The sequence below is a fragment of the Pan paniscus genome, chromosome 23 (genome assembly GCF_029289425.2).
Source record: "Pan paniscus chromosome 23, NHGRI_mPanPan1-v2.0_pri, whole genome shotgun sequence".
Taxonomy (NCBI): domain Eukaryota; kingdom Metazoa; phylum Chordata; class Mammalia; order Primates; family Hominidae; genus Pan; species Pan paniscus.
This window is the reverse complement of record NC_085927.1, coordinates 28,128,701-28,152,307: the sequence shown is the minus strand read 5'-3', so window position 1 is coordinate 28,152,307 and position 23,607 is coordinate 28,128,701. Positions and strand designations below refer to the sequence as shown.

At 54.4% G+C, this 23,607-nt stretch overlaps 1 protein-coding gene across 12 annotated transcripts in view; it reads left to right on the top strand.

Annotated features, from left to right (window-relative positions):
* MICAL3 (microtubule associated monooxygenase, calponin and LIM domain containing 3) overlaps positions 1-23,607 on the top strand; it is a 237,192-nt gene that overhangs the window by 190,209 nt on the left and 23,376 nt on the right. For 5 of the 12 annotated variants that reach the window (XM_034949077.3, XM_034949078.3, XM_055105729.2 and 2 more), the window contains 8 exons: positions 2,325-2,569; positions 6,637-6,774; positions 11,363-11,476; positions 12,253-12,393; positions 12,914-12,996; positions 15,316-17,134; positions 17,657-17,751; positions 22,303-22,353. In XM_034949077.3, coding sequence (XP_034804968.1) covers positions 2,325-2,569; positions 6,637-6,774; positions 11,363-11,476; positions 12,253-12,393; positions 12,914-12,996; positions 15,316-17,134; positions 17,657-17,751; positions 22,303-22,353 — 2,686 coding nt within the window. The other 7 variants (XM_057301001.2, XM_055105727.2, XM_063603457.1 and 4 more) reach the window with 4 other exon arrangements.

The window sequence follows — 23,607 nt, the reverse complement described above, 5'->3', positions numbered from 1 at the left end:
GCATAAGAGTCTTTTCTGTGTCACCTTTGTGTTCCCTACAGTGTCTAGCAAGTGCGTTGTGAGGGGAAGATAATTGAATAAATTTTATCCAGGTAAATGAACGAGTGAAGCTGATTCACTACCCTGAGCTCCTTGCAGTATATTCTTTTGTCCACTGGCTGAGCTGTAGGTGCTCAGAAATGTTCACCGAGTGAATGAATGAACGTGTCATTGAGCAAACTCAGAGAGCACAAATAATCAACTCACAGTCACACAGCCAGCCAGTAGCAGAGCTGGTGTGGCACAGTGAGGAAATGGCCAGCTGAAAAGAGGGAATACAGCCCACAAGACTGCCCCGCTTCTGACCCCAGTGGCGAATTCCGGAGTCTCCCAGAATCACCCACAGGTTTGATAGTTTGCTAGAGCTCGCAGAACTCACTGAAAGCTGTTGTACTCATGGTTATGGTTCGTTACAGGGAAAGGGTACAGATGTCAGTGAGCCAAGGGAAGAAGTACATAGGGTGAGTCCAGGAAGGAACCAGACTCAGCTTCCATTGTGCTCACTGTGGGGCCAGGACAGCTGTACTCTCTTGGTCTCGATGTGTGACGATACGCCAGGAGTATTGCTCACCTGAGCAATACTGAGACCCTGTGTTTGGAGTTTTTATTACATAGGCAATGATTGATTGATTGTCCACATGGTTGATCTCAGTCTCCGGGTCACTGGATACCGTGCGACCCAAAGCCTCACCCTAATCACATTACTAGACTATGCAACATGAACCGGGGTCTCCGGCAAACAGTGACAGCCCCATAGGCAGGGCATCCCAGGCGTGTCTAGGTTACTTTCGTGGAGCCAAGGACAAGGGCTGGAGTCCTCTCTTTGGACAAGGCAAGATTCTTCACCTGGCAGCGATCGCCCTGGCAGTGCCCCTCAGTGCTCATCGTGGTGTATTCACTGGTTCGCCCTCTCACACACAAGCAGGCTGGGGGAGAGCCTGCCTGGGCAGAGAGAGGACACACCCTCGCAGGAGGTCAGGGCAGATGCCCCCTCGTGCCTGATGCTTCTTGGATTTTGTTGGGCCAGAGGTCGGGCCATGGCTTTAACGTGAAAGCTGATTTCCCCCGGCCTCTCACTGCAGGCAAGGCCTCTCCTGAAAAAGATGCTTTGGGAATTATCAGACCACGAAACACTCAGAAACATCTCCATTTGTGCAGCAATGTTGGGGTTTTGCGTGTATTGGAGCCCCACAGGTTGCAAGGAACCCGGTTTTGTTCCTGTCCTGCCTCCCTCCACAGGGCAGGAGTGGGGTACACTGCTGCAGGAGGGTGGCCAGAGCAAGGAGCTACGGTTTGGGTAGTGTCCGTTGTGGCGTGTGCATTCTTACAGGTGTGCGGCTTCCTATGTCAGCCACGCTTGCCTGCAGCTGCGAGGGGAGTGCTTGGCAGTGCAGCAGCTGGCAGGAGCGACGGCCCTGGGGTTGGAGATTTGTCTCCACCCTTTCCCCATCGTCTCTGTCCTGTGGCTTTGCAGTGAGCGGTGCCTTTGCCGTCATTTCCCTGTGTGTCCCCACAGTGTCCTGCTCAGGGATTGGCACGTGGTAGGGTTCTAAGGAGTGCCAGGAAATGGAATCCGTCGCCCCACCCCAGCACACAGACCTTGATCATCAGCCAGTTAAGTCCAGGCCTTTCTGGGTCCCGCCTCCCCCCACCACACCCACAGCTCTCCTGAGAGGCTTCTGACAGGCCACAGTCACATAGAATTGAGTTCCTCTAACTAGACAGTGGGCCAGGATGAGAGAAGACTTTCCATTCTCAATTCCCAGGGTCATGGGTTTATATCAGAATGAGTCCACTGCCCTGCTTGTGCCCTCGAGGCCGTCTATGAAACGTAAACCAGCGATCTCAGTGTTTGCTGCTTGAAGCACCCTGAGGGATGGGGCTGTGGCTTGAGTTTGAGCGGCTGCAGTCAGGAACTTCCATGGGCTCCGTGAGGAGCTGCTTTCCCAGTTCTGCACACTCCCCTCCACAGGCAGAGGCTGGGCCAGACCCACAGGCAGCCTTCGGTGGTCCCCTCCCTACCCCATCCACCTGAGGAGAAGTGCGTGAGGTCTGTGAGCAGGAGGCATTCTTCCCTTTGTCCCCTTAGTCGGGCTTGGGTAGGTGGCTTCTCATGCCCGGGTACCCTGTCCTGCTGATGCCGCTCTCTCCTCCCTCCTGTCTCTCTCTGCCTGCTCAGCAGCTGCTTTGCCTGACATGCATTGTTTCTGATGGTGGCCCTTCCCCTTCCCCTTCTCAGTTTTTCTTCATTCCCTCACTCTGGCTATGTGGTTATTTCCTCACAGTAGTTCCGAGTCTGAGATGGAGGAGGAGGAAGAGGAGGAGGAGGAGGAGCCTCGCCTGCCCCCATCTGACCTGGGTGGTGTTCCGTGGAAGGAGGCCGTGCGGATCCATGCCCTTCTGAAAGGGAAAAGTGAGGAGGAGCTAGAGGCCTCGAAGAGCTTTGGGCCTGGGAATGAAGAGGAGGAGGAGGAGGAAGAATATGAAGAGGAGGAGGACTATGACGAGGAGGAGGAAGAGTCCAGTGAAGGTCAGAACAAAATCTCTGCTCCGAACTCTGCCCTGTCCCCCAAAGTGATCTGTTTCATGTGTGAGTGTAAGAGGTTTCTGGGGCTGACGTCACACGGACGTGCCTCCTGCACAGCCCAGGGACCACCCCTCCTGACATAAGACATGGGGGGCAGAGGGGAGGACACCGTAGCGTTGAGCAGGCGGTTGGCAGTGGAAGTAATGTCCCTTGTGCACATTGGTTTAGAAATTGGAAGTGGAAGGCAGAGAGCCAGTCCAAGGACTCATCCAAGTTAGGCCACTCCTACTTGTCTCCACCTCGTTTTCTCTTTTTGCCCTGTAGTTTCAGTTGAAAAAATTAATAAGGAAAGGGAATTTAGCTTTCTAGAGGATTCCCCGATCCTAGTCTAGGGTTTCGGAGGTGACTATGAGCTTAGTGCCCACTGGATGGGGCTCAGTTGATGGCACGCAGGGCAGCGTTTTGGGGACAGTGTCCTGAAGGGATACTCAGGCCCAGGGGCCAGCCACTCTGGCTGGTTCTGAAATAGTCTCTTGCCTTGGACTTGAGATTTTTCAATTCTGCCCCTATCTCTGGCTGTGTGTGGCCTCAAGTGATGAGGAGGGACTTGCTGGGCCTGTGCAGGAGAGAAGGCCATTCTTTCTCTGCTCCAGCAGCGCAGAAGTCTGGGGGGTGGTGAAGATGGAGCCAGGGCAGGTGGAGATCTGAGTCCCCAAAAGATAGATGTGGAGTGAGCAGGAAGGACATGACCTTTAATTTCTGAGCACCAGTGACTCCCTGCAGCGGTCAGAGGAGCGGTTGAGTTCTCAGTGACCCCAGGCCCCGCAGAGCTGGCACTGTGCTCATCTCTGCTTCTCCTGGCACCTGTGTGCTTGCTGCCCAGTCCCATCTGGGGGTCTGTTTTCTCTGGCACACAGGGCTGAGCCCTTGCCTGACAGGGCTCATGTTCCTGATCCAGTCCCCCGGGAGCTGTGCAGCTCCAGGATGTTGGCCCCAGTGAGGTGGGTTGGCAGAAGGAACCGCACCCTTGGGCGTCTGCCAGAACAGCTGGCGTCAGGGACTTCCTCGGGCTCCCTAAGGACCTGCTCTCCCAGTTCTCTACTCTTCCCTCCGAGGCAGAGGCTGGGCAGGACCCACAGGCAGCCCTTAGTGACCCGCACTCCACACCCTGTCCGCCGTAGGAGAAATGGGGTCTGTGAATCTGGGCTCTCCCTCCATGCTGCCGTGTCTGCAGAGCCAGGTGCCGGCGTGGCCTCTGCTAGCCAGCGGAGTGAGCATGCACAGCTGGTCCAGGGCACGGTGTTTTGTTTGCACTGTTCCAGACATCGTCATCTCCATCTGATGATGATCACTCGGCAGCTTTGAGCCCTGGCACAGCTTAGGGTCGAAGCACGTTCCCTTTTCAGGAGAGTTGAGCCGAGCTTTCCTTCACGCAGACTTAATTTCCTGGACTTAGTGCTAACGTCGAGACCAAACCTGTAGGAAAAGAGCTTTAACTACACAAACACATACTGACAGATTCAGCCAAACTCCCAGAGTCCCGGACCGGAGCCTGTGTCCCTAGCGCAGGTGTGTCTGTTGGGCAGCCGACGGTGCCTGTGCAGGCAGTGGCTGGACACTACTACTCCCTTCTCTTCCCTCCCTGCTTGATCGCGCTGTGGGATTCCTGATGCTGTGTGGGTCTCTGGCTCCCCCTGCCATAGAAGGGGAGTACTGCCCCTGGGACACAGAACTGCAAGGCCAGTGGCGCCAGGTACCTCCCACAGGAAGAAGATTTGAGGACATTTAAAGGTACCCACTTTACCCCGTGCCCACCTTCTACCCCAGCTCCCTGGCAGCCATCCAAAATTTGCCTCCAAGAGCATGTCTCACAGACAGAGGTCTGTGTTTTATGGAACTGTGCTGACGGGCTCTGCACACATCTCACTGGGCTACTCTCCCTGGTCCCAGCCTGCCCAGACAGTCAGGCGCAAAGTAACATGTGAGTCAGAAGAGGTTCTGGAGGAAGTTGGAGAAGGCTCCAGAAGTGGCCTCATGGAATGTGGCCCCATCTATGCCGCATATGTTTTGCTGCAAGCTCATCTCCAGCCGAGACTTGGCTCCTTCTCTGATGCAGGAAACCTATCGCCAGCGCAGGTGCCTTTAATGTTTCTCTGAGAAAGGAGGAAATGCTGGCTTGTGCTGTCGATAAGTCCCCAAGGCTGCATGTATTAGCAGGAAGCACAGCAGGACTCTGAGAGAAGAATGCGTCTCTTCTCTTTGTTGCTGAGAAGGTAGAGAGAGGCCCTGCACTCTTTGACTTACCTTCCTCAGTCCTGTGCATCCAGGCTGTTAGGTGACTCTGCTGTGACTTAGTCCCACCCAGCACCATAAAGAAAGGCAAATTGACGGCCGGGTGCAGTGGCTCATGCCTGTAATCCCAGCACTTTGGGAGGCCGAGGCGTGTGGATCACCTGAGATCGGGAGTTTGAGACCAGTCTGACCAACACGGAGAAACCCTGTCTCTACTAAAAAATACAAAAAATTAGTCGGACATGGTGGCACATGCCTGTAATCCCAGCTACTTGGGAGGCTGAGGCAGGAGAATTGCTTGAACCTGGGAGGCGGAGGTTGCGGTGAGCTGAGATCGTGCCATTGCACTCTAGCCTGGGCAACAAGAGCGACACTTCGTCTCAAAAAAAAAAAAAAAGGCAAATTCACCTCAGAAAAAAGTCCACAAATCTATAGAGACCAGCAACATCTATAGAGACCAGCAACTCCAACAAGGGGCTAATACCCCACATACGGCTTGCAGGGCCAGCAACAAATCTATAGAGACTAGCAGCTCCAACAACGGGCTGATACCCCACATACGGCAGAGCACAGGGCCAGCATCACACTGGGTGGTCTTGCTGGTCCTTTCTGCCCATTTCACATTCCCTGTTGCTTGAAGAGGCTGTCATAGTGACTGAAGCCAAGGCCAGATTGTCTGGTTAGACTCAGAGGAGGCATGTCACCCATTCCCAGATGGAAGCTGGCTCCTGGCAGGAACACGAATCCTTCAGATCAGGTGGCACCTGCTGAACAGCCACCTTCCCTTCCCAGTTGCTGGCTGTCCCTTTATCTTAACCCAACTATGTGGCACGGTCCAAGCACTAAGTACAGGGATCCCACAGGGCAGGGATCCGGAGGGGCCGCTGGTGAGTTTCCATGTAGCTGAGAAACCAGGCCTTGTTTCCAGAGGTGATAAGCAGGGCACCATATGGAGTTCTTAGGTGAGGGCTTTGACCTCAGAGAGCTGTTGGTCTCATTCTCGCCTGTGAAATTCCAAGGGTTTGGAAACGTACATGAAAGAGCTCTGCTTCCCTCCCAGCCATCACCTCCCCTGACTCTACCCTCCGCTGGGATCCGTGTCCTTGCCTCAGACCCAGCATGCAGCATGAGGCCCACTAAGGGATGGGGACTTTTTCTCTCCAGCAGCAGCTCCAGCTGCAGAAGATGCAAACCGAAGTGCCAGCAAAGTCTATCTCTGTCCTGTATGAGCTGGCCGGCTGGCGGCAGAATGACACAATCTCTTCCCACCTCTCTCGTCACCTGGCCATCAGCTGGGCGAGTGGTGGTGGGCACCTTGCTGTGTGACCAGCAGAGGGGCAGGATAGTGCATCCTGGGGTCTCACACTGTGCTAGGGACAAAGCAGGTCCTTGTGACCCCTTGGGGCTGGGCCTGCAGAAGCAGGCTGGAATCTGCTCTTTTTCCATCTTGGTGCATGGGCCCCCTGAATGCAGCTCAGGATGAAAGGAGCCTCAGAAAGGAACGTGTGATTCTCTTCACTGAATTGAATGGTACATATACGGCTGGAAATGACCAGGTCACACTGAATGAGCAGAAGGACTGTGCGTGTGTGTCTGTGTGTCCATGCGTCTGTGTGTGTGTGTGTATACATGTGCATACATGTTCTTAATTTTTACTTCTTTCTGATTCATACTGACCCTGGCCAATGCTGTAACTTCTCTTTCTGTTTCCTTTCCCATGCTATTTCATCCCCTCCTTCCCCACCTCATTTCTCCACCCCTTGACCCTGGGACACTAGCCGGGAACCAGAGGCTCCAGCAGGTCATGCATGCGGCGGATCCTCTGGAGATCCAGGCTGACGTGCACTGGACTCATATCCGTGAGAGAGAGGAGGAAGAGAGGATGGCGCCGGCCTCTGAGTCCTCTGCTTCCGGAGGTAAACACTCCCAGCCCCAGGCCGCAGCGTGCCCCGAGCACCGCCCGCCTGCTGCCTCTGTCGCCACAGGGGGCCTTTCTGTCAGGGCAGAGCCACCCATGAGGTCACACACGGGAGCCAGGCACATCCCGCTTTGCTGCTGTCAGTTGTGACACCTGTACTTTTCATCTGAGGATATGTAAAGTTCTCTGTGGATTAAGAGGTTGTGGACTCTTTCTCCATTGATGCAAAATGGTAAAATGAACCTGATCTTGGGTAAACCAAGAATTTTCTGTCTTTCTCTCATGTTTCTGGTCACCGCTGCTCTTTCCTCACTTCGTAAAACGTTCTGGTACTTTTCTCAGAGTGTGTCTGGACGTGCATGTGTGTTGGCAGGAAGGGGGCGGGAGGGGCATGTTTGGAAGTGAAATGAAGTCTTGGGAAGAGATTTCTGTCCAGGAGGCCTCCACAGTAGCATCATCTCCAGCCCCAGGCTTTAGGTGTGACGGTCTGTGTCACACAGTAGGATGAAGATGAACCTTATTCTGGCTTTTTTAAATAAAGGAATAGCGATAAGAGAAGGACCGTGGAGACTGCTGAGGGACGTGGTGGCCGCTGTGCCATCTTCCCTGGCGTGCTGTCTTCCAAATACCCACCCTCGGAGTCACCTCTGCTGTCACTTCTGTGCGTGCACATTTTCATTCAGCACCGGTCACGGGCCACACCCCCTGCCAGGCTCTGAGCATACAAAAGGGGCATTTCCTGCCATCATGAAACAGCATCTAATAAGACGTTTGTTCCTCCCTGGCTCCAAATCTTCACCTGTAGGCAAGACCAACCTCCGTTTCCGGCTTGTGGTGGCACCATGAGCACCCGCATCACTGGGCTGGCCTGTGAGCTGGGGAGCGCTCTACAGCCCTGGGCTGGCGGCGGCCCTACCTTGGGTTTTCCCTCTTCTCTTCTCATCCTGATTCTCCATCACACAGGCTAACAACGTGGCTCGCACCCCTTGTTGGTGCCGGACAGGCGTCTGTCCTGAATGCCTTCTGAGTTTCTTTCTCTTTGGGATTTTAAGGATGACCTTGGCTCTCCTCGTTGGGAACGCATATTGCTGTGTAACTTTGTATTTGTCGTCTGTTTTAAATTCAGTGCCCGACCTTCCCTCCATACGCCACGCGGCGGTGCAGGCCTGGCTGGAGACGGTCTCCGGAGGTAGTCTGGTGATGTTCACTCTCTCCCCACTCACCGTAACCTCTCTCTAGGCGGCTCTGCTGGTACCTTAACACTAGACTCCTGGGCCTGTTGCAAGTGCATGCCAGGGCGGCAGAGGCGGGTGGGGGTACCTGCATGCCTTGCCAGACAGCCCGCCCTTGCATGGATCAGACGCACACCCCCCCCTTCAGGGCAGCTCAGAGGGAAACGTGAGGGCAGGCAGGACAGACACTGGCAGGTTTTTATTGATAGAGTCGGATAAAAAGGCCAAAGCCAAAGGAACGTTTTTGGCACTGAGAGTTTTAAAATGTGTTGAGAATGAGGTGGTTACCGATTGAGTGTGAAAGGGGAGGAATCAGAAGATATTCCACAAGCCTACCAAGCTATCAGAGAAGGAGGCCGTCAAAACCAGGGGGTTTCTGGGAGGATGACGGTGGAGAGGGAAGAGCAGAGGATGGGCGGGTGCTATTCAGCAGAAAGTGGGGACAGGCTGGGTGTGACCAGGGGTGACACCAGCCAAATCCCGCCCGAGCTGCAGGCGTCTCTTCAAGTACAAGAGATCGTTGAGCAGCCTGAGTTGTCCTTCCTACATGTTTCTGGAAGTGTGTGTTTCTCACCGAGGGGCTACTGGCATTTGGGGCAGGACAGCTCTTTCCCTTGCAGAAGGTTTAACATTCTTGGCCTCGGCCCTTGGAGTGTCCGTGCAGCCTCCACCACCTATGAAGACACCAAAAATCCCTCCATGAGTTGTCAGACACTGCTGGAGGAAGGGCAGTGTTATCGCCAACAGCACCACTGTCCTAGCGGTCACTTCTGGGATGCGGACATGGGAGCTCGTGGGGCTTCAGCAGCCTGTCCCTGTGTCCTCCCGGCAGTGGGAGAAACAGGCACACACAGGCGCAGGGAAGGGCCACTGCTCTGCGCAGAGACAGCCGGCTCCTCTCCTAGATAGCTTGGGTCCCTAGGGCGGTGGGGCAAGAGCCTCCCAGCTGGTGGCTGAAGGAAACCAAGAGCTGAGCGGGTCAGTGGCTCCTGGCTTTCATAGCACGTGGCTCATCAACCTGCGTGGCAGCTTCTAGCACCCTGCACTCCGTCTTAACCTGAATTTCACCCCCAGATCCACCCCCCAAGCTGTGTCCCTTTCAACACTGCTGCTGCTGCGTTGATATTTCTCACCTGTTTATTTTTTTTTTATCTGTGTGACGATTTTTCCTTTCAAGGTACTGCCAAGGAGTGTAGACTTCTCACCCGCCTGACTCTACCACAGGCATTTCTTAATAGAAAGTCTACAGGAGAGCCGCGTGAAGGACCCAGGCACCAGGGCAGGATCAGGCTAACCCAGGGTGCCCTGGGCTGTGCTCGGCTGGGAGGCCTGTTTGGGTCTCCTTGGTGCTGGCCTCCAGTTCCCTCGCCAGCAAGAGTGTAGAGTTGCCATATTGATCCCTGGGCACCCAGATTCACCCCAACAAATCTGTCAGGCACAGTGGCCCTCTCCATGGGATGGGCCAGATTCTGTTCCAAACGGGGCGTTTGTTCCTCCTTTTCAGAATCGGTGTAGTGCAGCCATGAATTCTTTTATCTTTGCTTCAGAAGTCCCACTCCCTGGTGTTTGATGAACTGTCTTCCTTGAGTGGCCAAAAGCAGTGTTCTCACACCGAGGTTTTAACCAATAGAAATACTTGAGGCATTTCCCCCCTGCTTCCCCCAGCAGGTGCCGATGCTGTAGGATAGCATTTGGCACGGCCAGCAACGTGGGCCACTCTGGTATCTCAGGGAGGCACATGGCCCTAACTGTCAGCTAGTCTGGGAACCCGCCTATCTCTCCCTGTGACGTGGGCCGTCTGTTCCCTTCCAAACCTGTTTCATACAGTTCTTCAAACACTAGATTTGAACCGTCATCTTACAAACTGTGCATAAAAGATAAACATAAGCTTAAGGAATTATTAAAGAAACAGAAAATCATATAACTGCCACCCTGTTCAAGGGATAAGACGTTGCCAGCATCTTCTAAGTACCTGGCCTGTGGAGAGAAGATGCTACTTCCGAGGCTGCGCCCTCCCATTTCCACATGGCTTTTTAAGAAATCCACCTAACCGGGCCCCATCAGTTCCCTGCTCCCCAGCCTGGGGCTTTGATCCGTGCGGACTCTTGTATATAGACATCAGAGCATAACTCCTTTCTCCTGAAATTAAAACCCTTAGGGGTAATTTGAGGGTGGCTGGGCTTGAACCCTAGGAGAGCCCGCAGGCCCCCGGCCAGTGGTCCTGTGGCTCTCAGGTGGTGCGGGTCTCACAGTGTCCTCGGAGCAGAGCGTGCCGCCCTCTTCCTGCTGGTGCAAGTTCGGAGTGTGGGAGGTGGGGACAGGGTGTGTGCGTGCTTAGGGGCCGGCTCCTGGGGAGGGGAAGTTGTCGAGGGTTTTGCCTCATTTTGCAGCCCTGAAGGGCCACTTGGAGTCCAGAGGATGAACTTTACATACCTTCATCCCCCAATGCTCTCCCAAAGTATTAGTATTTCTCTAAATTATTGCAAAGGAGGCTCATCTGGTGCCCCTGCACACAGCACTGTGGACAACTCCCTCAGCTGGCTGGACCTCAGACTTCTCGCTAAAGAAACGGTCCCTCTAATTATATTGCAGGCTGAGTGTTTCTTACCTGAAATGTTTGAGACCAGAAGTGTTTTGGATTTCGAATTTTTTTCAGATGTTGTAATCTCTGCATATACATAATGAGAGATCTTGGGGATGGGACACAAGTCTAAACAAGAAATGTATTTATGTGTCATATATACCTTGTACACGTAGCCTAAAGATAATTTTATATAATATTTTTAATAATTTTATGCATGAAACAGAATTTTAGGTGTGACTGTCACCACGAGGTCTGCTGTGGAATTTTCCACTTGGCCTCTTGTCAGTGCTCAGAAAATTTCAGATTTTGGAGCATTTTGGATCTTGGATTTTCAGATTCAGGATGCTCAGCCTGCATTATGAGGGCTGAATGACCCATGGTGTGTGAGGCGGTCAGCACACAGCCAGGCTTTGGCAGATGCTGCTGGGCCGAGGCCCAGAGAAGCAGCATTTCCCCTTCCACCCTCCTCCAACTGAGGTTCCTACAGCAACCTTTGGGGGAAGAGGAACAATGCCCCCACCTTCAGCCACTCTTCTCTTCCCACTTGGCCCCTAGCATTGAGAAATGCCCACCTCCTGTGTTTGGGGGCCCCGGGCCCCCCCAGCACCCATGCTATGTGTGGAGAGCCCCCTGGGCCTGGCAGCATCTCCCCTCTCCTGGGGCCTGCATGGCAGCGCCCTGAGAAAGGCAGTACCTCTCGCCCCCATGAAGATGCAGCCTGTCTGTCTGTCCTCCTTTTCTTCCTTCCTTTGAACCTTTCTGCTTTGCAGCCCCATTGGATGAGAATGACCTAGAGGAAGATGTGGACTCAGAACCAGCCGAGATAGAAGGGGAGGCAGCAGAGGATGGGGACCCAGGGGACACTGGTGCTGAGCTGGATGATGGTAGGGGTCCGCCCTCCCCGCCCCTGTGGTGGGAGCTCAGGGAAGATGAAGGCAATATGCTTTCCAGCAAAATCAAGCTCAGTGAGGCCGCCGTTGGGCCTCCTGGTTCCTTCTTGGCTCCACCATGGCTGGAATGCATCTCATTCCACCCAACCACCACCTACCCACGAGCACCAGGCGACTTGGCCTGCAGTCATCCAGCTGCAGTTGGGTGCCTGAGCCAACCTGTGGCTTTATACAAGGCCTTTAATTCTGCTGACTGGCTCCCAAAGCTACATACCTGGAGATGTGTTCTGCATCGCAGTCTGGTTGTGGGGGGCTGAGGGGGTCAGGGACGAGGCTGGGAAGAATGAGAAGAACCCAAGCTTGCGAGGGGGCGCAGGCCTCAGCTGTGGAGTTGGGGTGGCAGTCAGGGCTACTGAGAGGAGGAGGTGCATAGAAGTGGGCCTGTGAGGCCAGGCCTGCCCTCCACAGGCACACCCTGTCTTTCTCTGTCGCAGCCCATCATGTGTGACTGTTGCTGTATTTTAAAAGAAACAGAGCCCCACAGGCTTTGTTGCGGCCCCGCGTTGCAAAGGCAGGAGGGTGCTCTTGGCCGGGCCCCTCAGGAGCGGGGGTGGTCTGGTAGGCAGGTCTGTCCCTGCGTAAGAAGGGCCTCCAGGCCTGCACCTGAGCAGCTGTGTTGCAAATGAGCAAGCGGCGTGGCTGCTGTCAGGTGGAAAAGGAGTTGGCCTCACTTAGGGTGTGCACCCACTTCTGCCCCTTCCCTCTGCCAGATCAGCACTGGTCTGACAGCCCGTCAGATGCTGACAGAGAGCTGCATTTGCCGTGCCCAGCTGAGGGGGAAGCAGAGCTGGAGCTGAGGGTGTCGGAAGATGAGGAGAAGCTGCCCGCCTCACCAAAGCACCAAGAGAGAGGTGAGCCTGTCGTTGATGGGAGAAACAACATTCAGAATTCCTACGAGGGCCATATGCACACAAGAGTGGCTCAGGGGCCAGGCGCTTCAGAGCAGAGCCACGGTGCACACCAGCCTCCGAGGTGTGGGCAGCTCCTTGCCTTTTCCTCCTCTGTCCACCCTCCCTGTGCCACAGGCTGCTGCAGTTGCTTTGGCCAAAGGCCCTTTCCTTGCGTAGTTTGGGTCTGGGAGAAGGTAGAAGGTTTGTCCTGAAGCTCTGTGTGCAGAGTCTGCACATGGAGGAAGCCCACGGCCTGACCTGGTGTTGACAGGAGCACCTGCAGAGAGTGCCGGGCAGCCCCGGGAAGACGGTTCCAGGACCCTGGCCTCTGAGAGAACCTGTGCTTTCCAGGAGAACTGGGAGCAGACTCAGCGACTCGCCCTCTACCCTCCCCTCCACCCTCTGGGGCTGGCTGATAGGGGTGCCTTCCTGGCACATGGGGGGGCTTCCTCTTGTAAGTCCCTGTGTTCATTCTTTTCAGGTCCCTCCCAAGCCACCAGCCCCATCCGGTCTCCCCAGGAATCAGCTCTTCTGTTCATTCCAGTCCACAGCCCCTCAACAGAGGTAAGAGTTTGGGGCTCGCCGTGGGGTACAGAGAACTAATGGGACCCCAAGGACACATATTAACTTCTCTGTTTCAGGGCCCATGGTGTGGGTCCCACCAAGACTGGGGCTAACATAGCCTGCTGGCCTCCTCATTCTGAGGAAGACTGAAAACTATCATCCTCCTTGTACTAAGTGGAGCTGTTGATGACAGGAGTGGCCTTGGAGTTCCAGCTCAGTACTCTTGGGGATGAGGCCGTCTGGGTGGCACCTACTACCTCTGCCCCACTCTGATCCCAAACCTGAGTCGTCTACCCCGTGTCACTGTGTTAGGTCCACATACCACACACCATATGTTTAATTTAAACATAAATTTATTAAAAATAAATAATTTATTATATTTAATAAATGTATAATAAACGTAGGTGTATTAAAATTGTTTATAAACATAAATTTATTAAAATTTATGTTTATAAATATAAATTTATTAAAATTTATTTATGTTTATAAATATAAATTTATTAAAATTTATTTATGTTTATAAATATAAATTTATTAAAATTTATTTATGTTTATAAATATAAATTTATTAAAATTTATTAGAACAAATTTATTTTTTATAAATTTATAATATATTAAAAATAATATAATTATAATTTTTATGATAAATGGTATAAAACATTTGATATTTTATTAAAAATAAATTTGTTTAAATTAAAGCAATAATATCAATGGGATGGTTGGTTTGATATGACAAATGCATTTTTAACATTATGTTAAAATAAATGTATAACCACCGAAATTTACAACATCTGGCCAGGCGCGGTGGCTCACGCCTGTAATCCCAGCACTTTGGGAGGCTGAGGCAGGCAGATCACGAGGTCAGGAGATCGAGACCATCCTGGTTAACACAGTGATAGCCTGTCTCTACTAACAATACAAAAAATTAGCTGTGGTGGCGGGCGCCTGTAGTCCCAGCTACTCACTCAGGAGGCTGAGGCAGGAGAATGGCATGAACCCGGGAGGCGGAGCTTGCAGTGAGCCGAGATGGCACCACTGCACTCCAGCCTGGGCGACAGAGCGAGACTCCGTCTCAAAAACAAAGAAATTTACAACGTCCATGCAGACAGCCTGTGGTGTGTGAACCACATGGAGGATGCTGCGAAGCCAACTGTGACAGCAGGTCCTGTGGAACATGGTTTGGGAAATACTGTCTGCAGGCCAGATCAGGGAGAAAGCTGGAATATAAGGCCTGCATCTGCTTGATTTAGTCTTTGGGATTCTAGGAAGCATGGAACTATTCAGTGATTTTTTTTTTTTTTTTTTTTTTTGAGACAGGGTCTCACTCTCTTGCCCAGACTGGCATGGGCAACAGTGCAGTGGCATGATCATGGCTCACTGCAGCCTCCCAACTCCTGGGCTCAAGCAATCCTCCTGCCTCAGCCTCCCAAGGTGCTGGGATTACAGCATGAGCCACTGCGCCTAGCCTGTTCACTGATTGGATTTTTTTTTTTTTTTTTTTTTTTTGAGATGGAGTCTCACACTGTCGCCCAGGCTAGGATGCAGTGGCGCGATCTTGGCTCACTGCAAGCTCCACCTCCCGGGTTCACGCCATTCTTCTGCCTCAGCCTCCCGAGTAGCTGGGACTGTAGGCACCCACCACCACACCCGCCTAATTTTGTTTTTGTATTTTTAGTAGAGACGGGGTTTCACCGTGTTAGCCAGGATGGTCTCGATCTCCTGACCTCGTGATCTGCCCACTTCGGCCTCCCAAAGTGCTGGGATTACAGGTGTGAGCCACTGTGCTCAGCCGTCTGTGAAATGGGGAGGCTTTGTTTGAGGCTCTTGGATGGGTTGATATAAGGGCTGGTGCAGGAATCTCTGCACATCTTTGAGCTTCCTGGGGAGGACAATTTGATCATAATGCACCGTGATAAATAGCTATGGTAAGTCTTCTTACAGTCCTGGCCCCTCTGTACGTACGTCAGGGATCTTGGTGCTCTGGGGCCTCCTGGAGGGTGAGAACTGCATTCCTCTATGTCCTTTTGGCCAGTGTTCCTGTGAGTGGACAAAGAATATAGGATGTATTTGAGATGAACCAAATCCTGAAAACCCAGTTTGTCTAAACTAAGCAGAGTGGTTCTAAGGTTCTAAACACTGAACACCTGGAGCAGAAAGTGGAAAGGGTTCTCCTGGAGCTGTTCTAATAACAGCTGGAAGGACGGGGAAGTCCTGCAGCAGGCACAGGTGCAGGCACTTTGAGTGAGAAGGCTCCCTGAGGATGCTTCTGGCCATGAAAGCCCACACCTTCTCAGCGGCTTCTGTCTTCCTTCCCCGTAGGGGCCCCAACTCCCACCTGTCCCTGCCGCCACCCAGGAGAAATCACCTGAGGAGCGCCTTTTCCCTGAGCCTTTGCTCCCCAAAGAGAAGCCCAAAGCTGATGCCCCCTCGGATCTGAAAGCTGTGCACTCTCCCATCCGATCGCAGCCAGTGACCCTGCCAGAAGCTAGGACTCCTGTCTCACCAGGGAGCCCGCAGCCCCGGCCACCCGTGGCGGCCTCCACGCCCCCACCCAGCCCACTCCCCATCTGCTCCCAGCCCCAGCCTTCCACCGAGGCCACTGTCCCATCCCCTACCCAGTCCCCCATACGCTTCCAGCCTGCCCCGGCCAAAACATCCACCCCACTGGCCCCTCTCCCTGTCCAAAGCCAAAGTGACACCAAGGACAGACTGGGCAGCCCCCTTGCTGTGGACGAGGCCCTCAGACGGAGCGACCTGGTGGAGGAGTTCTGGATGAAGAGTGCGGAGATCCGCCGCAGCCTCGGGCTCACACCTGTGGACCGCAGCAAGGGGCCCGAGCCCAGCTTCCCCACGCCTGCCTTCAGGCCAGTGTCCCTCAAATCCTATTCCGTTGAAAAGTCCCCCCAGGATGAGGGACTCCACCTTCTCAAGCCTCTGTCTATCCCCAAAAGGCTGGGCCTGCCAAAGCCGGAGGGCGAGCCGTTGTCCCTGCCAACCCCCCGGTCCCCGTCCGATAGAGAGCTACGCAGCGCCCAGGAGGAGCGCAGGGAGCTGTCCAGCAGCTCTGGCCTGGGCCTGCACGGGAGCTCCTCCAACATGAAGACACTGGGCAGCCAGAGCTTCAACACCTCGGACTCCGCCATGCTCACGCCCCCCTCCAGCCCGCCCCCGCCGCCGCCCCCGGGCGAGGAGCCCGCCACCTTGCGGAGGAAGCTCAGGGAGGCCGAGCCCAATGCCTCGGTGGTCCCGCCGCCCTTGCCCGCCACCTGGATGCGGCCCCCCCGGGAGCCTGCTCAGCCCCCCAGAGAGGAGGTGCGGAAGTCGTTTGTGGAGAGCGTGGAGGAGATTCCCTTTGCTGATGATGTGGAGGACACCTATGACGACAAGACTGAGGACTCAAGCCTGCAGGAGAAATTCTTCACGCCCCCGTCCTGCTGGCCGCGCCCCGAGAAGCCTCGCCACCCGCCCCTGGCCAAGGAGAACGGGAGGCTGCCTGCTCTGGAGGGGACGCTGCAGCCACAGAAGAGGGGGCTGCCCTTGGTGTCCGCGGAAGCCAAGGAGTTGGCCGAGGAGCGCATGCGAGCCAGGGAGAAGTCCGTGAAGAGCCAGGCGCTGCGGGACGCCATGGCCAGGCAGCTGAGCAGGATGCAGCAGATGGAGCTGGCCTCAGGCACCCCCAGGCCCCGCAAGGCGTCCTCAGCACCCTCCCAGGGCAAGGAGCGCCGGCCTGACTCCCCCACACGCCCCACTCTCAGGGGCTCCGAGGAGCCCACCCTGAAGCATGAAGCCACCAGCGAGGAGGTCCTCTCCCCGCCGTCGGACTCAGGGGGCCCAGATGGCTCTTTCACTTCATCCGAGGGCTCCAGTGGGAAGAGCAAGAAAAGGTCGTCACTCTTCTCCCCCCGCAGAAACAAGAAGGAGAAGAAGTCCAAAGGCGAGGGCCGGCCCCCGGAGAAGCCCAGCTCCAACCTCCTGGAGGAAGCCGCCGCCAAACCCAAGTCCCTGTGGAAGTCCGTCTTCTCCGGGTACAAGAAGGACAAGAAGAAGAAGGCCGACGACAAGTCCTGCCCCAGCACCCCCTCCAGCGGGGCCACGGTGGACTCTGGAAAGCACAGGGTGCTTCCCGTCGTAAGGGCAGGTGCGTCAGCAGCTGGGTCCGCGTGCAGGCAGAGCGGGAGGGGTGCGGGAGGGGCTGGGTTCACTGGGGCTCTCAGGATCCACACTCACACGCTCCCCACCGAGGGTTCTCAGGAGCCGTGCTGACCTGGAGAAGGGACCGAACCATGGGTTCACAGGGCATAGCCAGCTTAGTAACAGAATTCTCAAAGCCAGCTTGAAACCGGACCAGGAAGACTGTGGAGGTTTGTGCCCTTCCTAAAGTCAGACGACCCCAGAGGGGCCCACTCGTGCACAGGGCAGAGGGCAGTGCTACCAGGAGGGGCTGGGCAGGCCTAGGTGCCACCCACTTGGCATCAGCGCTGCCCTGCCCAGGCAAAGGTTGGTGTCCCAGCTCCTGGCTCCCCAGGATGGGGGATCCCTTAAACTAAAATGAATCCAGCCCTCCACCCGGCCTCCTTGGCTGCACATGGGAGCGTAGGAGCAGGAGAGGGCTGCGCCTGCTGTCTGGCGCCGTCCTCACGTGGCCTCCCTCTCTCCACAGAGCTGCAGCTCCGGCGCCAGCTGAGCTTCTCCGAGGACTCAGACCTCTCCAGCGACGATGTCCTTGAGAAGTCCTCACAGAAGTCCCGGCGAGAGGTGGGTAGTCAGGCAGGGGGCTTCACAGGGTCTGGGGCCCTGTCTGTTCATTGTTGGGCTTTGGTGGGGTAGAGGAGAGGGAGAGCAAACCGGAAGCCAGGGATGGACAGCTAGTGGCGCATAGCCAGCTGACTGCTGACCCAGCCCTATGCACTGAGGCGGTCACGCTGGGCTTTCTACATGGGAGCTAGGGCCGTTGGCATCCACAGCAAAGGCTTCTGATTTCTTGTGAAGAAGAAAAGACTGGAGCCATTCCTGCGTCACACTCCCCTTCTCTGGAGGAGGCAGCCTGGCATTGTCTTTCTTCATAGGTGATCCCGCGGGGAGCAGCCCGCCAGCCCCAGGGCCTGGAGAACACTGCGCAGTCCAGGGCTGCTGGCAGGAGCTGGGACCTCAGGCACTGAGCATTGTGCCTGGTCCTGCCCGTTTGGTGGGTTTGATAGTTAGGGAGGGTTTGTCGTCTCAAAGGACTGGTCCGGGAACTGACCTGCAGGGCTGCTAGGTCTGACTCAGCCCCTCACTTTCCAGAGCCCAGGACTTTGGGTGGATCCAGTGAAGGTTGAGGGAGAGGAATCAGAGCACACTCTAACAGGCCCCTGTCAGCATACAGGGTGGGCGGAGCTCTGCGGAGTGTCATGTCACCCCACCTCCACTGTCCAGCCCTGGAGCCTGTGCTCCTCCTCCTGGCTGGGGGCAACCCGGCTGTCTCCTGCTTCCTGCCTCCCTTTTGCGTGAAAAGCTTCCCCAGAATGTAGCATGCCTTCATTGCAAGGCTTCTGGGGCTTGGACTTGAGTCTGCCTTCTCCTGCCATCCAATAGCCCAGTCAGGGTGGGCCATGGTGCGCCTGAGCCCGTCACGTGCCCATTTGGTGAAGATGGCTCCTGCAGCCTGATCCAGTTCCTCTTTAAATAACTCAGCAAACCAGACGCTTTATTTCGCATCCCCTCCTTGGTGCATTCGTCTCCCTTGGCCTTTCCAGCTCTTTGGCCCCTCTCCTAGAAGACTCTAGAGAGCCAGGCCTCTCCTCCTGCTCCACCCTCTACAGAGCCAGGCTTCCTGGTGCCCCAGCCAGGCCAGCAACTGAGTTAGGGTTGGGATCTGCGCCTTCTCAGGGACCGGGAGAGTGTGCCTTCATCAAGGCTCCCAGTCGAGCTTTCCCTGTTGCACTGGGGCTGAGCTGAGAATTCCCCTGGGTTTCTATGTGGGTCCCTAAACACATCCCAATACTGGTGATGGGTGCTGCTTTAGGGGGTCAGCAAAGAATGGAGAATGTGGTCCCAAGCTCACTGCCTCAGTGGTGACAGTGTGGACATTCAACCTATTGTGTCAGCTTGGCCACCCACCTCCCTCACGTTGCTGTGGTGGGCAGTATGCCCACTGCTTCTCCATCCATGAAGCACCTACTGCCTGGGTTGGCTGTGCCAAGGCTGGTACTTGGTGAGCCTCCCCAGGGCCCAGCAGATAGGAGGAGCAAGGGAGAAACAGGAACAGGACCCCAGGAACAAGCCATGGACACCATTCATGGAACCCTAGAGCCAGAGGGCGGCCTCTAAGGCCTCACGCTCCAGGGGCACCCACAGAGGCAAAGCCATTTGCTAGACGTCACATACGGAATACTAAAGCCAAAGCCAAGCCTGGGGGACAGACAGGCTAGCGGATGGCCGACCTAGAGGACGGCTGAGGACCGAGGAGACGGTTGAGCTAGGGGATGGATGACCTAGGGGACAGCCAGGCTAGGGGATGGATGACCTAGGGGACAGCCAGGCTAGGGGATAGATGACCTAGGGGACGGCCAGGCTAGGGGATGGATGACCTAGGGGACAGCCAGGCTAGGGGATGGATGACCTAGGGGACGGCCAACCTAGGGGATGGATGACCTAGGGGACGGCCAACCTAGGGGATGGATGACCTAGGGGACGGCCAACCTAGGGGATGGATGACCTAGGGGACAGTTGAGCTAGGGGATGGATGACCTATGGGACGGTCGAGCTAGGGGATGGATGACCTAGGGGACAGTCGAGCTAGGGGATGGATGACCTAGGGGACAGTCAAGCTAGGGGATGGATGACCTACGGGACGGCCAAGCTAGGGGATGGATGACCTAGGGGACAGTCGAGCTAGGGGATGGATGACCTACGGGACGGCCAGGCTAGGGGATGGATGACCTACGGGACAGTCGAGCTAGGGGATGGATGACCTACGGGACAGTCGAGCTAGGGGATGGATGACCTACGGGACGGCCAAGCTAGGGGATGGATGACCTAGGGGACAGTCGAGCTAGGGGATGGATGACCTACGGGACAGTCGAGCTAGGGGATGGATGACCTACGGGACGGCCAAGCTAGGGGATGGATGACCTACGGGACGGCCAGGCTAGGGGATGAATGACCTAGGGGAAGGCCAACCTAGGAGACAGATGACATGGGAGACAACCGAGCCACGGGCAGCTGACCTGACTTCCTCATGGTGTGGAGTCAGCCTGAGCGAGGGCTGGGTGCTGTGCCTATTCAAGACATGGATGCTAAAGAGGAAAACAAACCAAACAAAGACAGCCATAAAGGACATTTTGGGAACAATTAAATTCAACTGAGGACTGGATGATAGTATAAATGTGTAATATTATCAAATTGTTAAGTTCCTTGCTAGTGATAAAGGCACTGTTAATGTACTTTTATGTAGGAAAGTTATATAGGAGAATGTCTGAGTTCTTAGGAAGTCCATCCTAAAATGTTTAGGGACGAAGGGTCGTGGTATCTACCAATGATTCATTACAAAAGGTCATATAAAAGATGACATATAGATGAAGCGTGTGGCAAAATGGTAACCTTTGGCAGACATGGGTGAGAGGCATGTGGGTGTTCATTGTCTTCCTCTTTCAACTTTCCTGTGGGTTTAAATCTTTCAAAATAAGTGTGGGGAACAGGGGCTCTAAAGTGAGGATGGGGTTTGACCTGCCTCGGAAGGAGGAAGCCCCTTCTGCCAGGCCAGGATCCTGGGGCCACTCCAGCAGCAGACGCCTCCTCCCGCCTCACAGCATCTGTGAAACAAGAGCCTGGGTTTTGTTTTGTTATAAACTTTTAAACCAGTCAAAATACTTATTTTTTATTTAAAATGTTTATTATAGAAAATTTAGGATAATTCAGACTTTTAAAAAGTCACCTGTAGCCCGACCTACAAGAGAGAACTTGGCGTTTACCTCTTTTCTAATTGCTCCCATTTGACTTTAAATACAAGCAACGCAGCTGCCTCTTGAGCCCTGCGGCCCACCAGGGTGTGGCCTGGGTACCCTGCCACCCCGCATCCAGATTCACAGCAGAACGTCAGCTCCTGTGGCTGGCCACCACCTCAGGCACACAGGGACGGGTGGTGACTTCGCCCCTCCCAGCCTGGAAAACGGGTAGATTGTGGGAAGGCAGCCACTGCCCCCCATTACTGTTGACATCAGCCATAGGCGAAGATGTTAGTGCTGTTCCTTAGGGTGTGGTCCATAGTTCCTGTGGGCTTTTTGCAAGCCGCTTCGGGAAATCATCTGTCTCTTTTTCTGAACCGGCTTGTTCTCATAACGACATTCTCTTGCTCTGATTTGTGGGAGAGGTGGGTCCACCTGAGGCAGGCGGGACACAGGTGCTCAAAGTCGAAGGAGGCAAATTTATTCTTCCCTCGCCTGTAGGCTTGGGAAGCACAGCTCCGCACAAGGCCGCCCCACAGATGGGATGGATGGAGCAACAGGGAGCGCGGCTGGGGTTGCAGCCTGCCTGGAATTCTCAGGACTTCCCTGTCTTGTGCGCCACCACACACCCTGGTTTCCTTAATGCCTTTCAGCCATTTAATATGGCTGGTGAGACCACAAGAGCAGATGTGACTCACCTTGACCCTCAGAGCGGCTCTGCACAAGGTGTGATGGAATGAGAAGAGGCTCCTGCTGCTGCCTGACGTGCTTTTGGTGAACAGCACTTACTGATGCTAGTTCAATTCCCTTTACCGGGCACAATCAAGAAATGGCAGCTGGGTGGCACACAGGAACACTGCCAGCGGAGGGCCTTTTGGGAGAGATGGGCGGTTTCCCTCCCAGTTTTGCTGCATCTGTCTCTGAGAGCAGGACCCCCTTTCCTCCCGCACCCCACTTCCACTCCCCCGGAGCATTCAGCAGGAAGAAGTGGGCTGAATTTCCACAAGCACATGGTCACTCAAGGAGAAAAGCATCTAGAATCACATATTTTAACGGCTTTAACTTTACACAAGGGACAGTGAGATGAGGCGAGTTTTGGGGGTGGTGAGAAAGAAGCTATTTCTTCCCAGTAAAAGAGTGAACCCCGGCCGTATTCAAAACCGGGTCCACTCAGACGCCGCCACTAGGATCTTCACACCCAGATTCCTACCTAGGCAGTCCTGTGTGACTTCGTGAAAAATAATCTCGTGTTTTAAGTCTTGTGTGTTTGTTTTCAACTTCTAACTTATTTTGCTCCATTTCTGTGTTCTTAATTTTTAATTTGTTAATCATTATTATTATTACTATTCTGTTTTGTTTTCTGATGCCATCCGCTTAAAAGTCGATTTATGTACCACACGCCTTGGCATTCAGGAGATCATGTGCATCAAAGGTAGTGTCTCGTTCCCGTCAGCTGGTCACCGTTGCATGCATGTCTGTGATTAACCACCCGGCGCCGGCCCCGGCCCTCCAGCCACATCCTCACTAACTGTGTTTGTGCGTGCATGGGGCTGTGGCACACACTGGCAGCAGTACTTCCGTTAGCCACGTCATGAGTGGGAAGGAGGATGAGACACCTGCTCCTCACCGGCTGGAGTGCATGTGGTCATTTTGTTCCAGGTTCCTCGGGTCGGGACACAGCTGCCGCTGTGGGGCTGGGCACCCCAGAGAGAGGCAGTTCAGCAGCCCTCAGCTCTGATCAGCAAGGTGCAGCGCTGAAACACCACTGATGACCCTTAGGGACTGCCTGTTCAGGGGACCCTCTGTCATTTGAGCTCTTCGAGTGAAGATTATGAGTATAGACCCCAAGTCATGTTTGTCTTCTTTGAAGTCTATAAAAGTTTTCTTGTTGGCCAGGTATGGTGGCTCACACCTGTAATCCCAGCATTTTGGGAGGCTGAAGTGGGAGAATCACTTAAGCCCAGGAGTTTAAGACCAGCTTGGGCAATATAACGAGATTCTGTCTCTACAAAAAAAAATTGTTTTAATTGTCCGGACGAGGTGGCACACGCCTATAGTCCTGACTACTCGGGAGGCTGAGGCAGGAGGATCACATGAGTCCAGGAGTTTGAAGCTGCAGTGAGTCATGATCGTATCATTGCCCCCCAGCCTGGGTGACAATGAGACCCTCTCTCAAAAAAGATCTTTTATATAGTCTCCTTGTTTCATTTTCTTAGAGGCAATAAAGAGGGTCTTATGAATAAAGGCAAATCCCCAACCTTTGCCCCTCTTGTTGCCCACGGTTTGTTCAAAGCATCTGATGCTCCCTTGAGCCCTTGGCACCCACGTAGGCAGGGGGCTGTGGCTGTCCAGTCCGTGGACTTGCACTGGATTGGGCCATTGCCTCCTCTGTTCTCGATGGCACTAGGCACAACAGCCCTGGCCAGGCCGCAACCTCTCTTCTTCCTAGCGGCCAGCGGCTGCCTCTGCAGTCCCCAGAGTCAGTCCAGGTTTGCCTCCACAATTCCTTCTTCAGACTGTACTTGACTTAAAAGAGAAACATCCTTGTTCTCTCTACTTGGGTGTCATTTCTTGGAAGACTCTCATGGATACTGCTCTTCTGAAGAAAGTGACCTTTGATACCAAACAGGAAAATAAAAGGATCCCGATTTCTCTCTTTGCTTCCCCTGTAAGCCTCCTAGAAGCA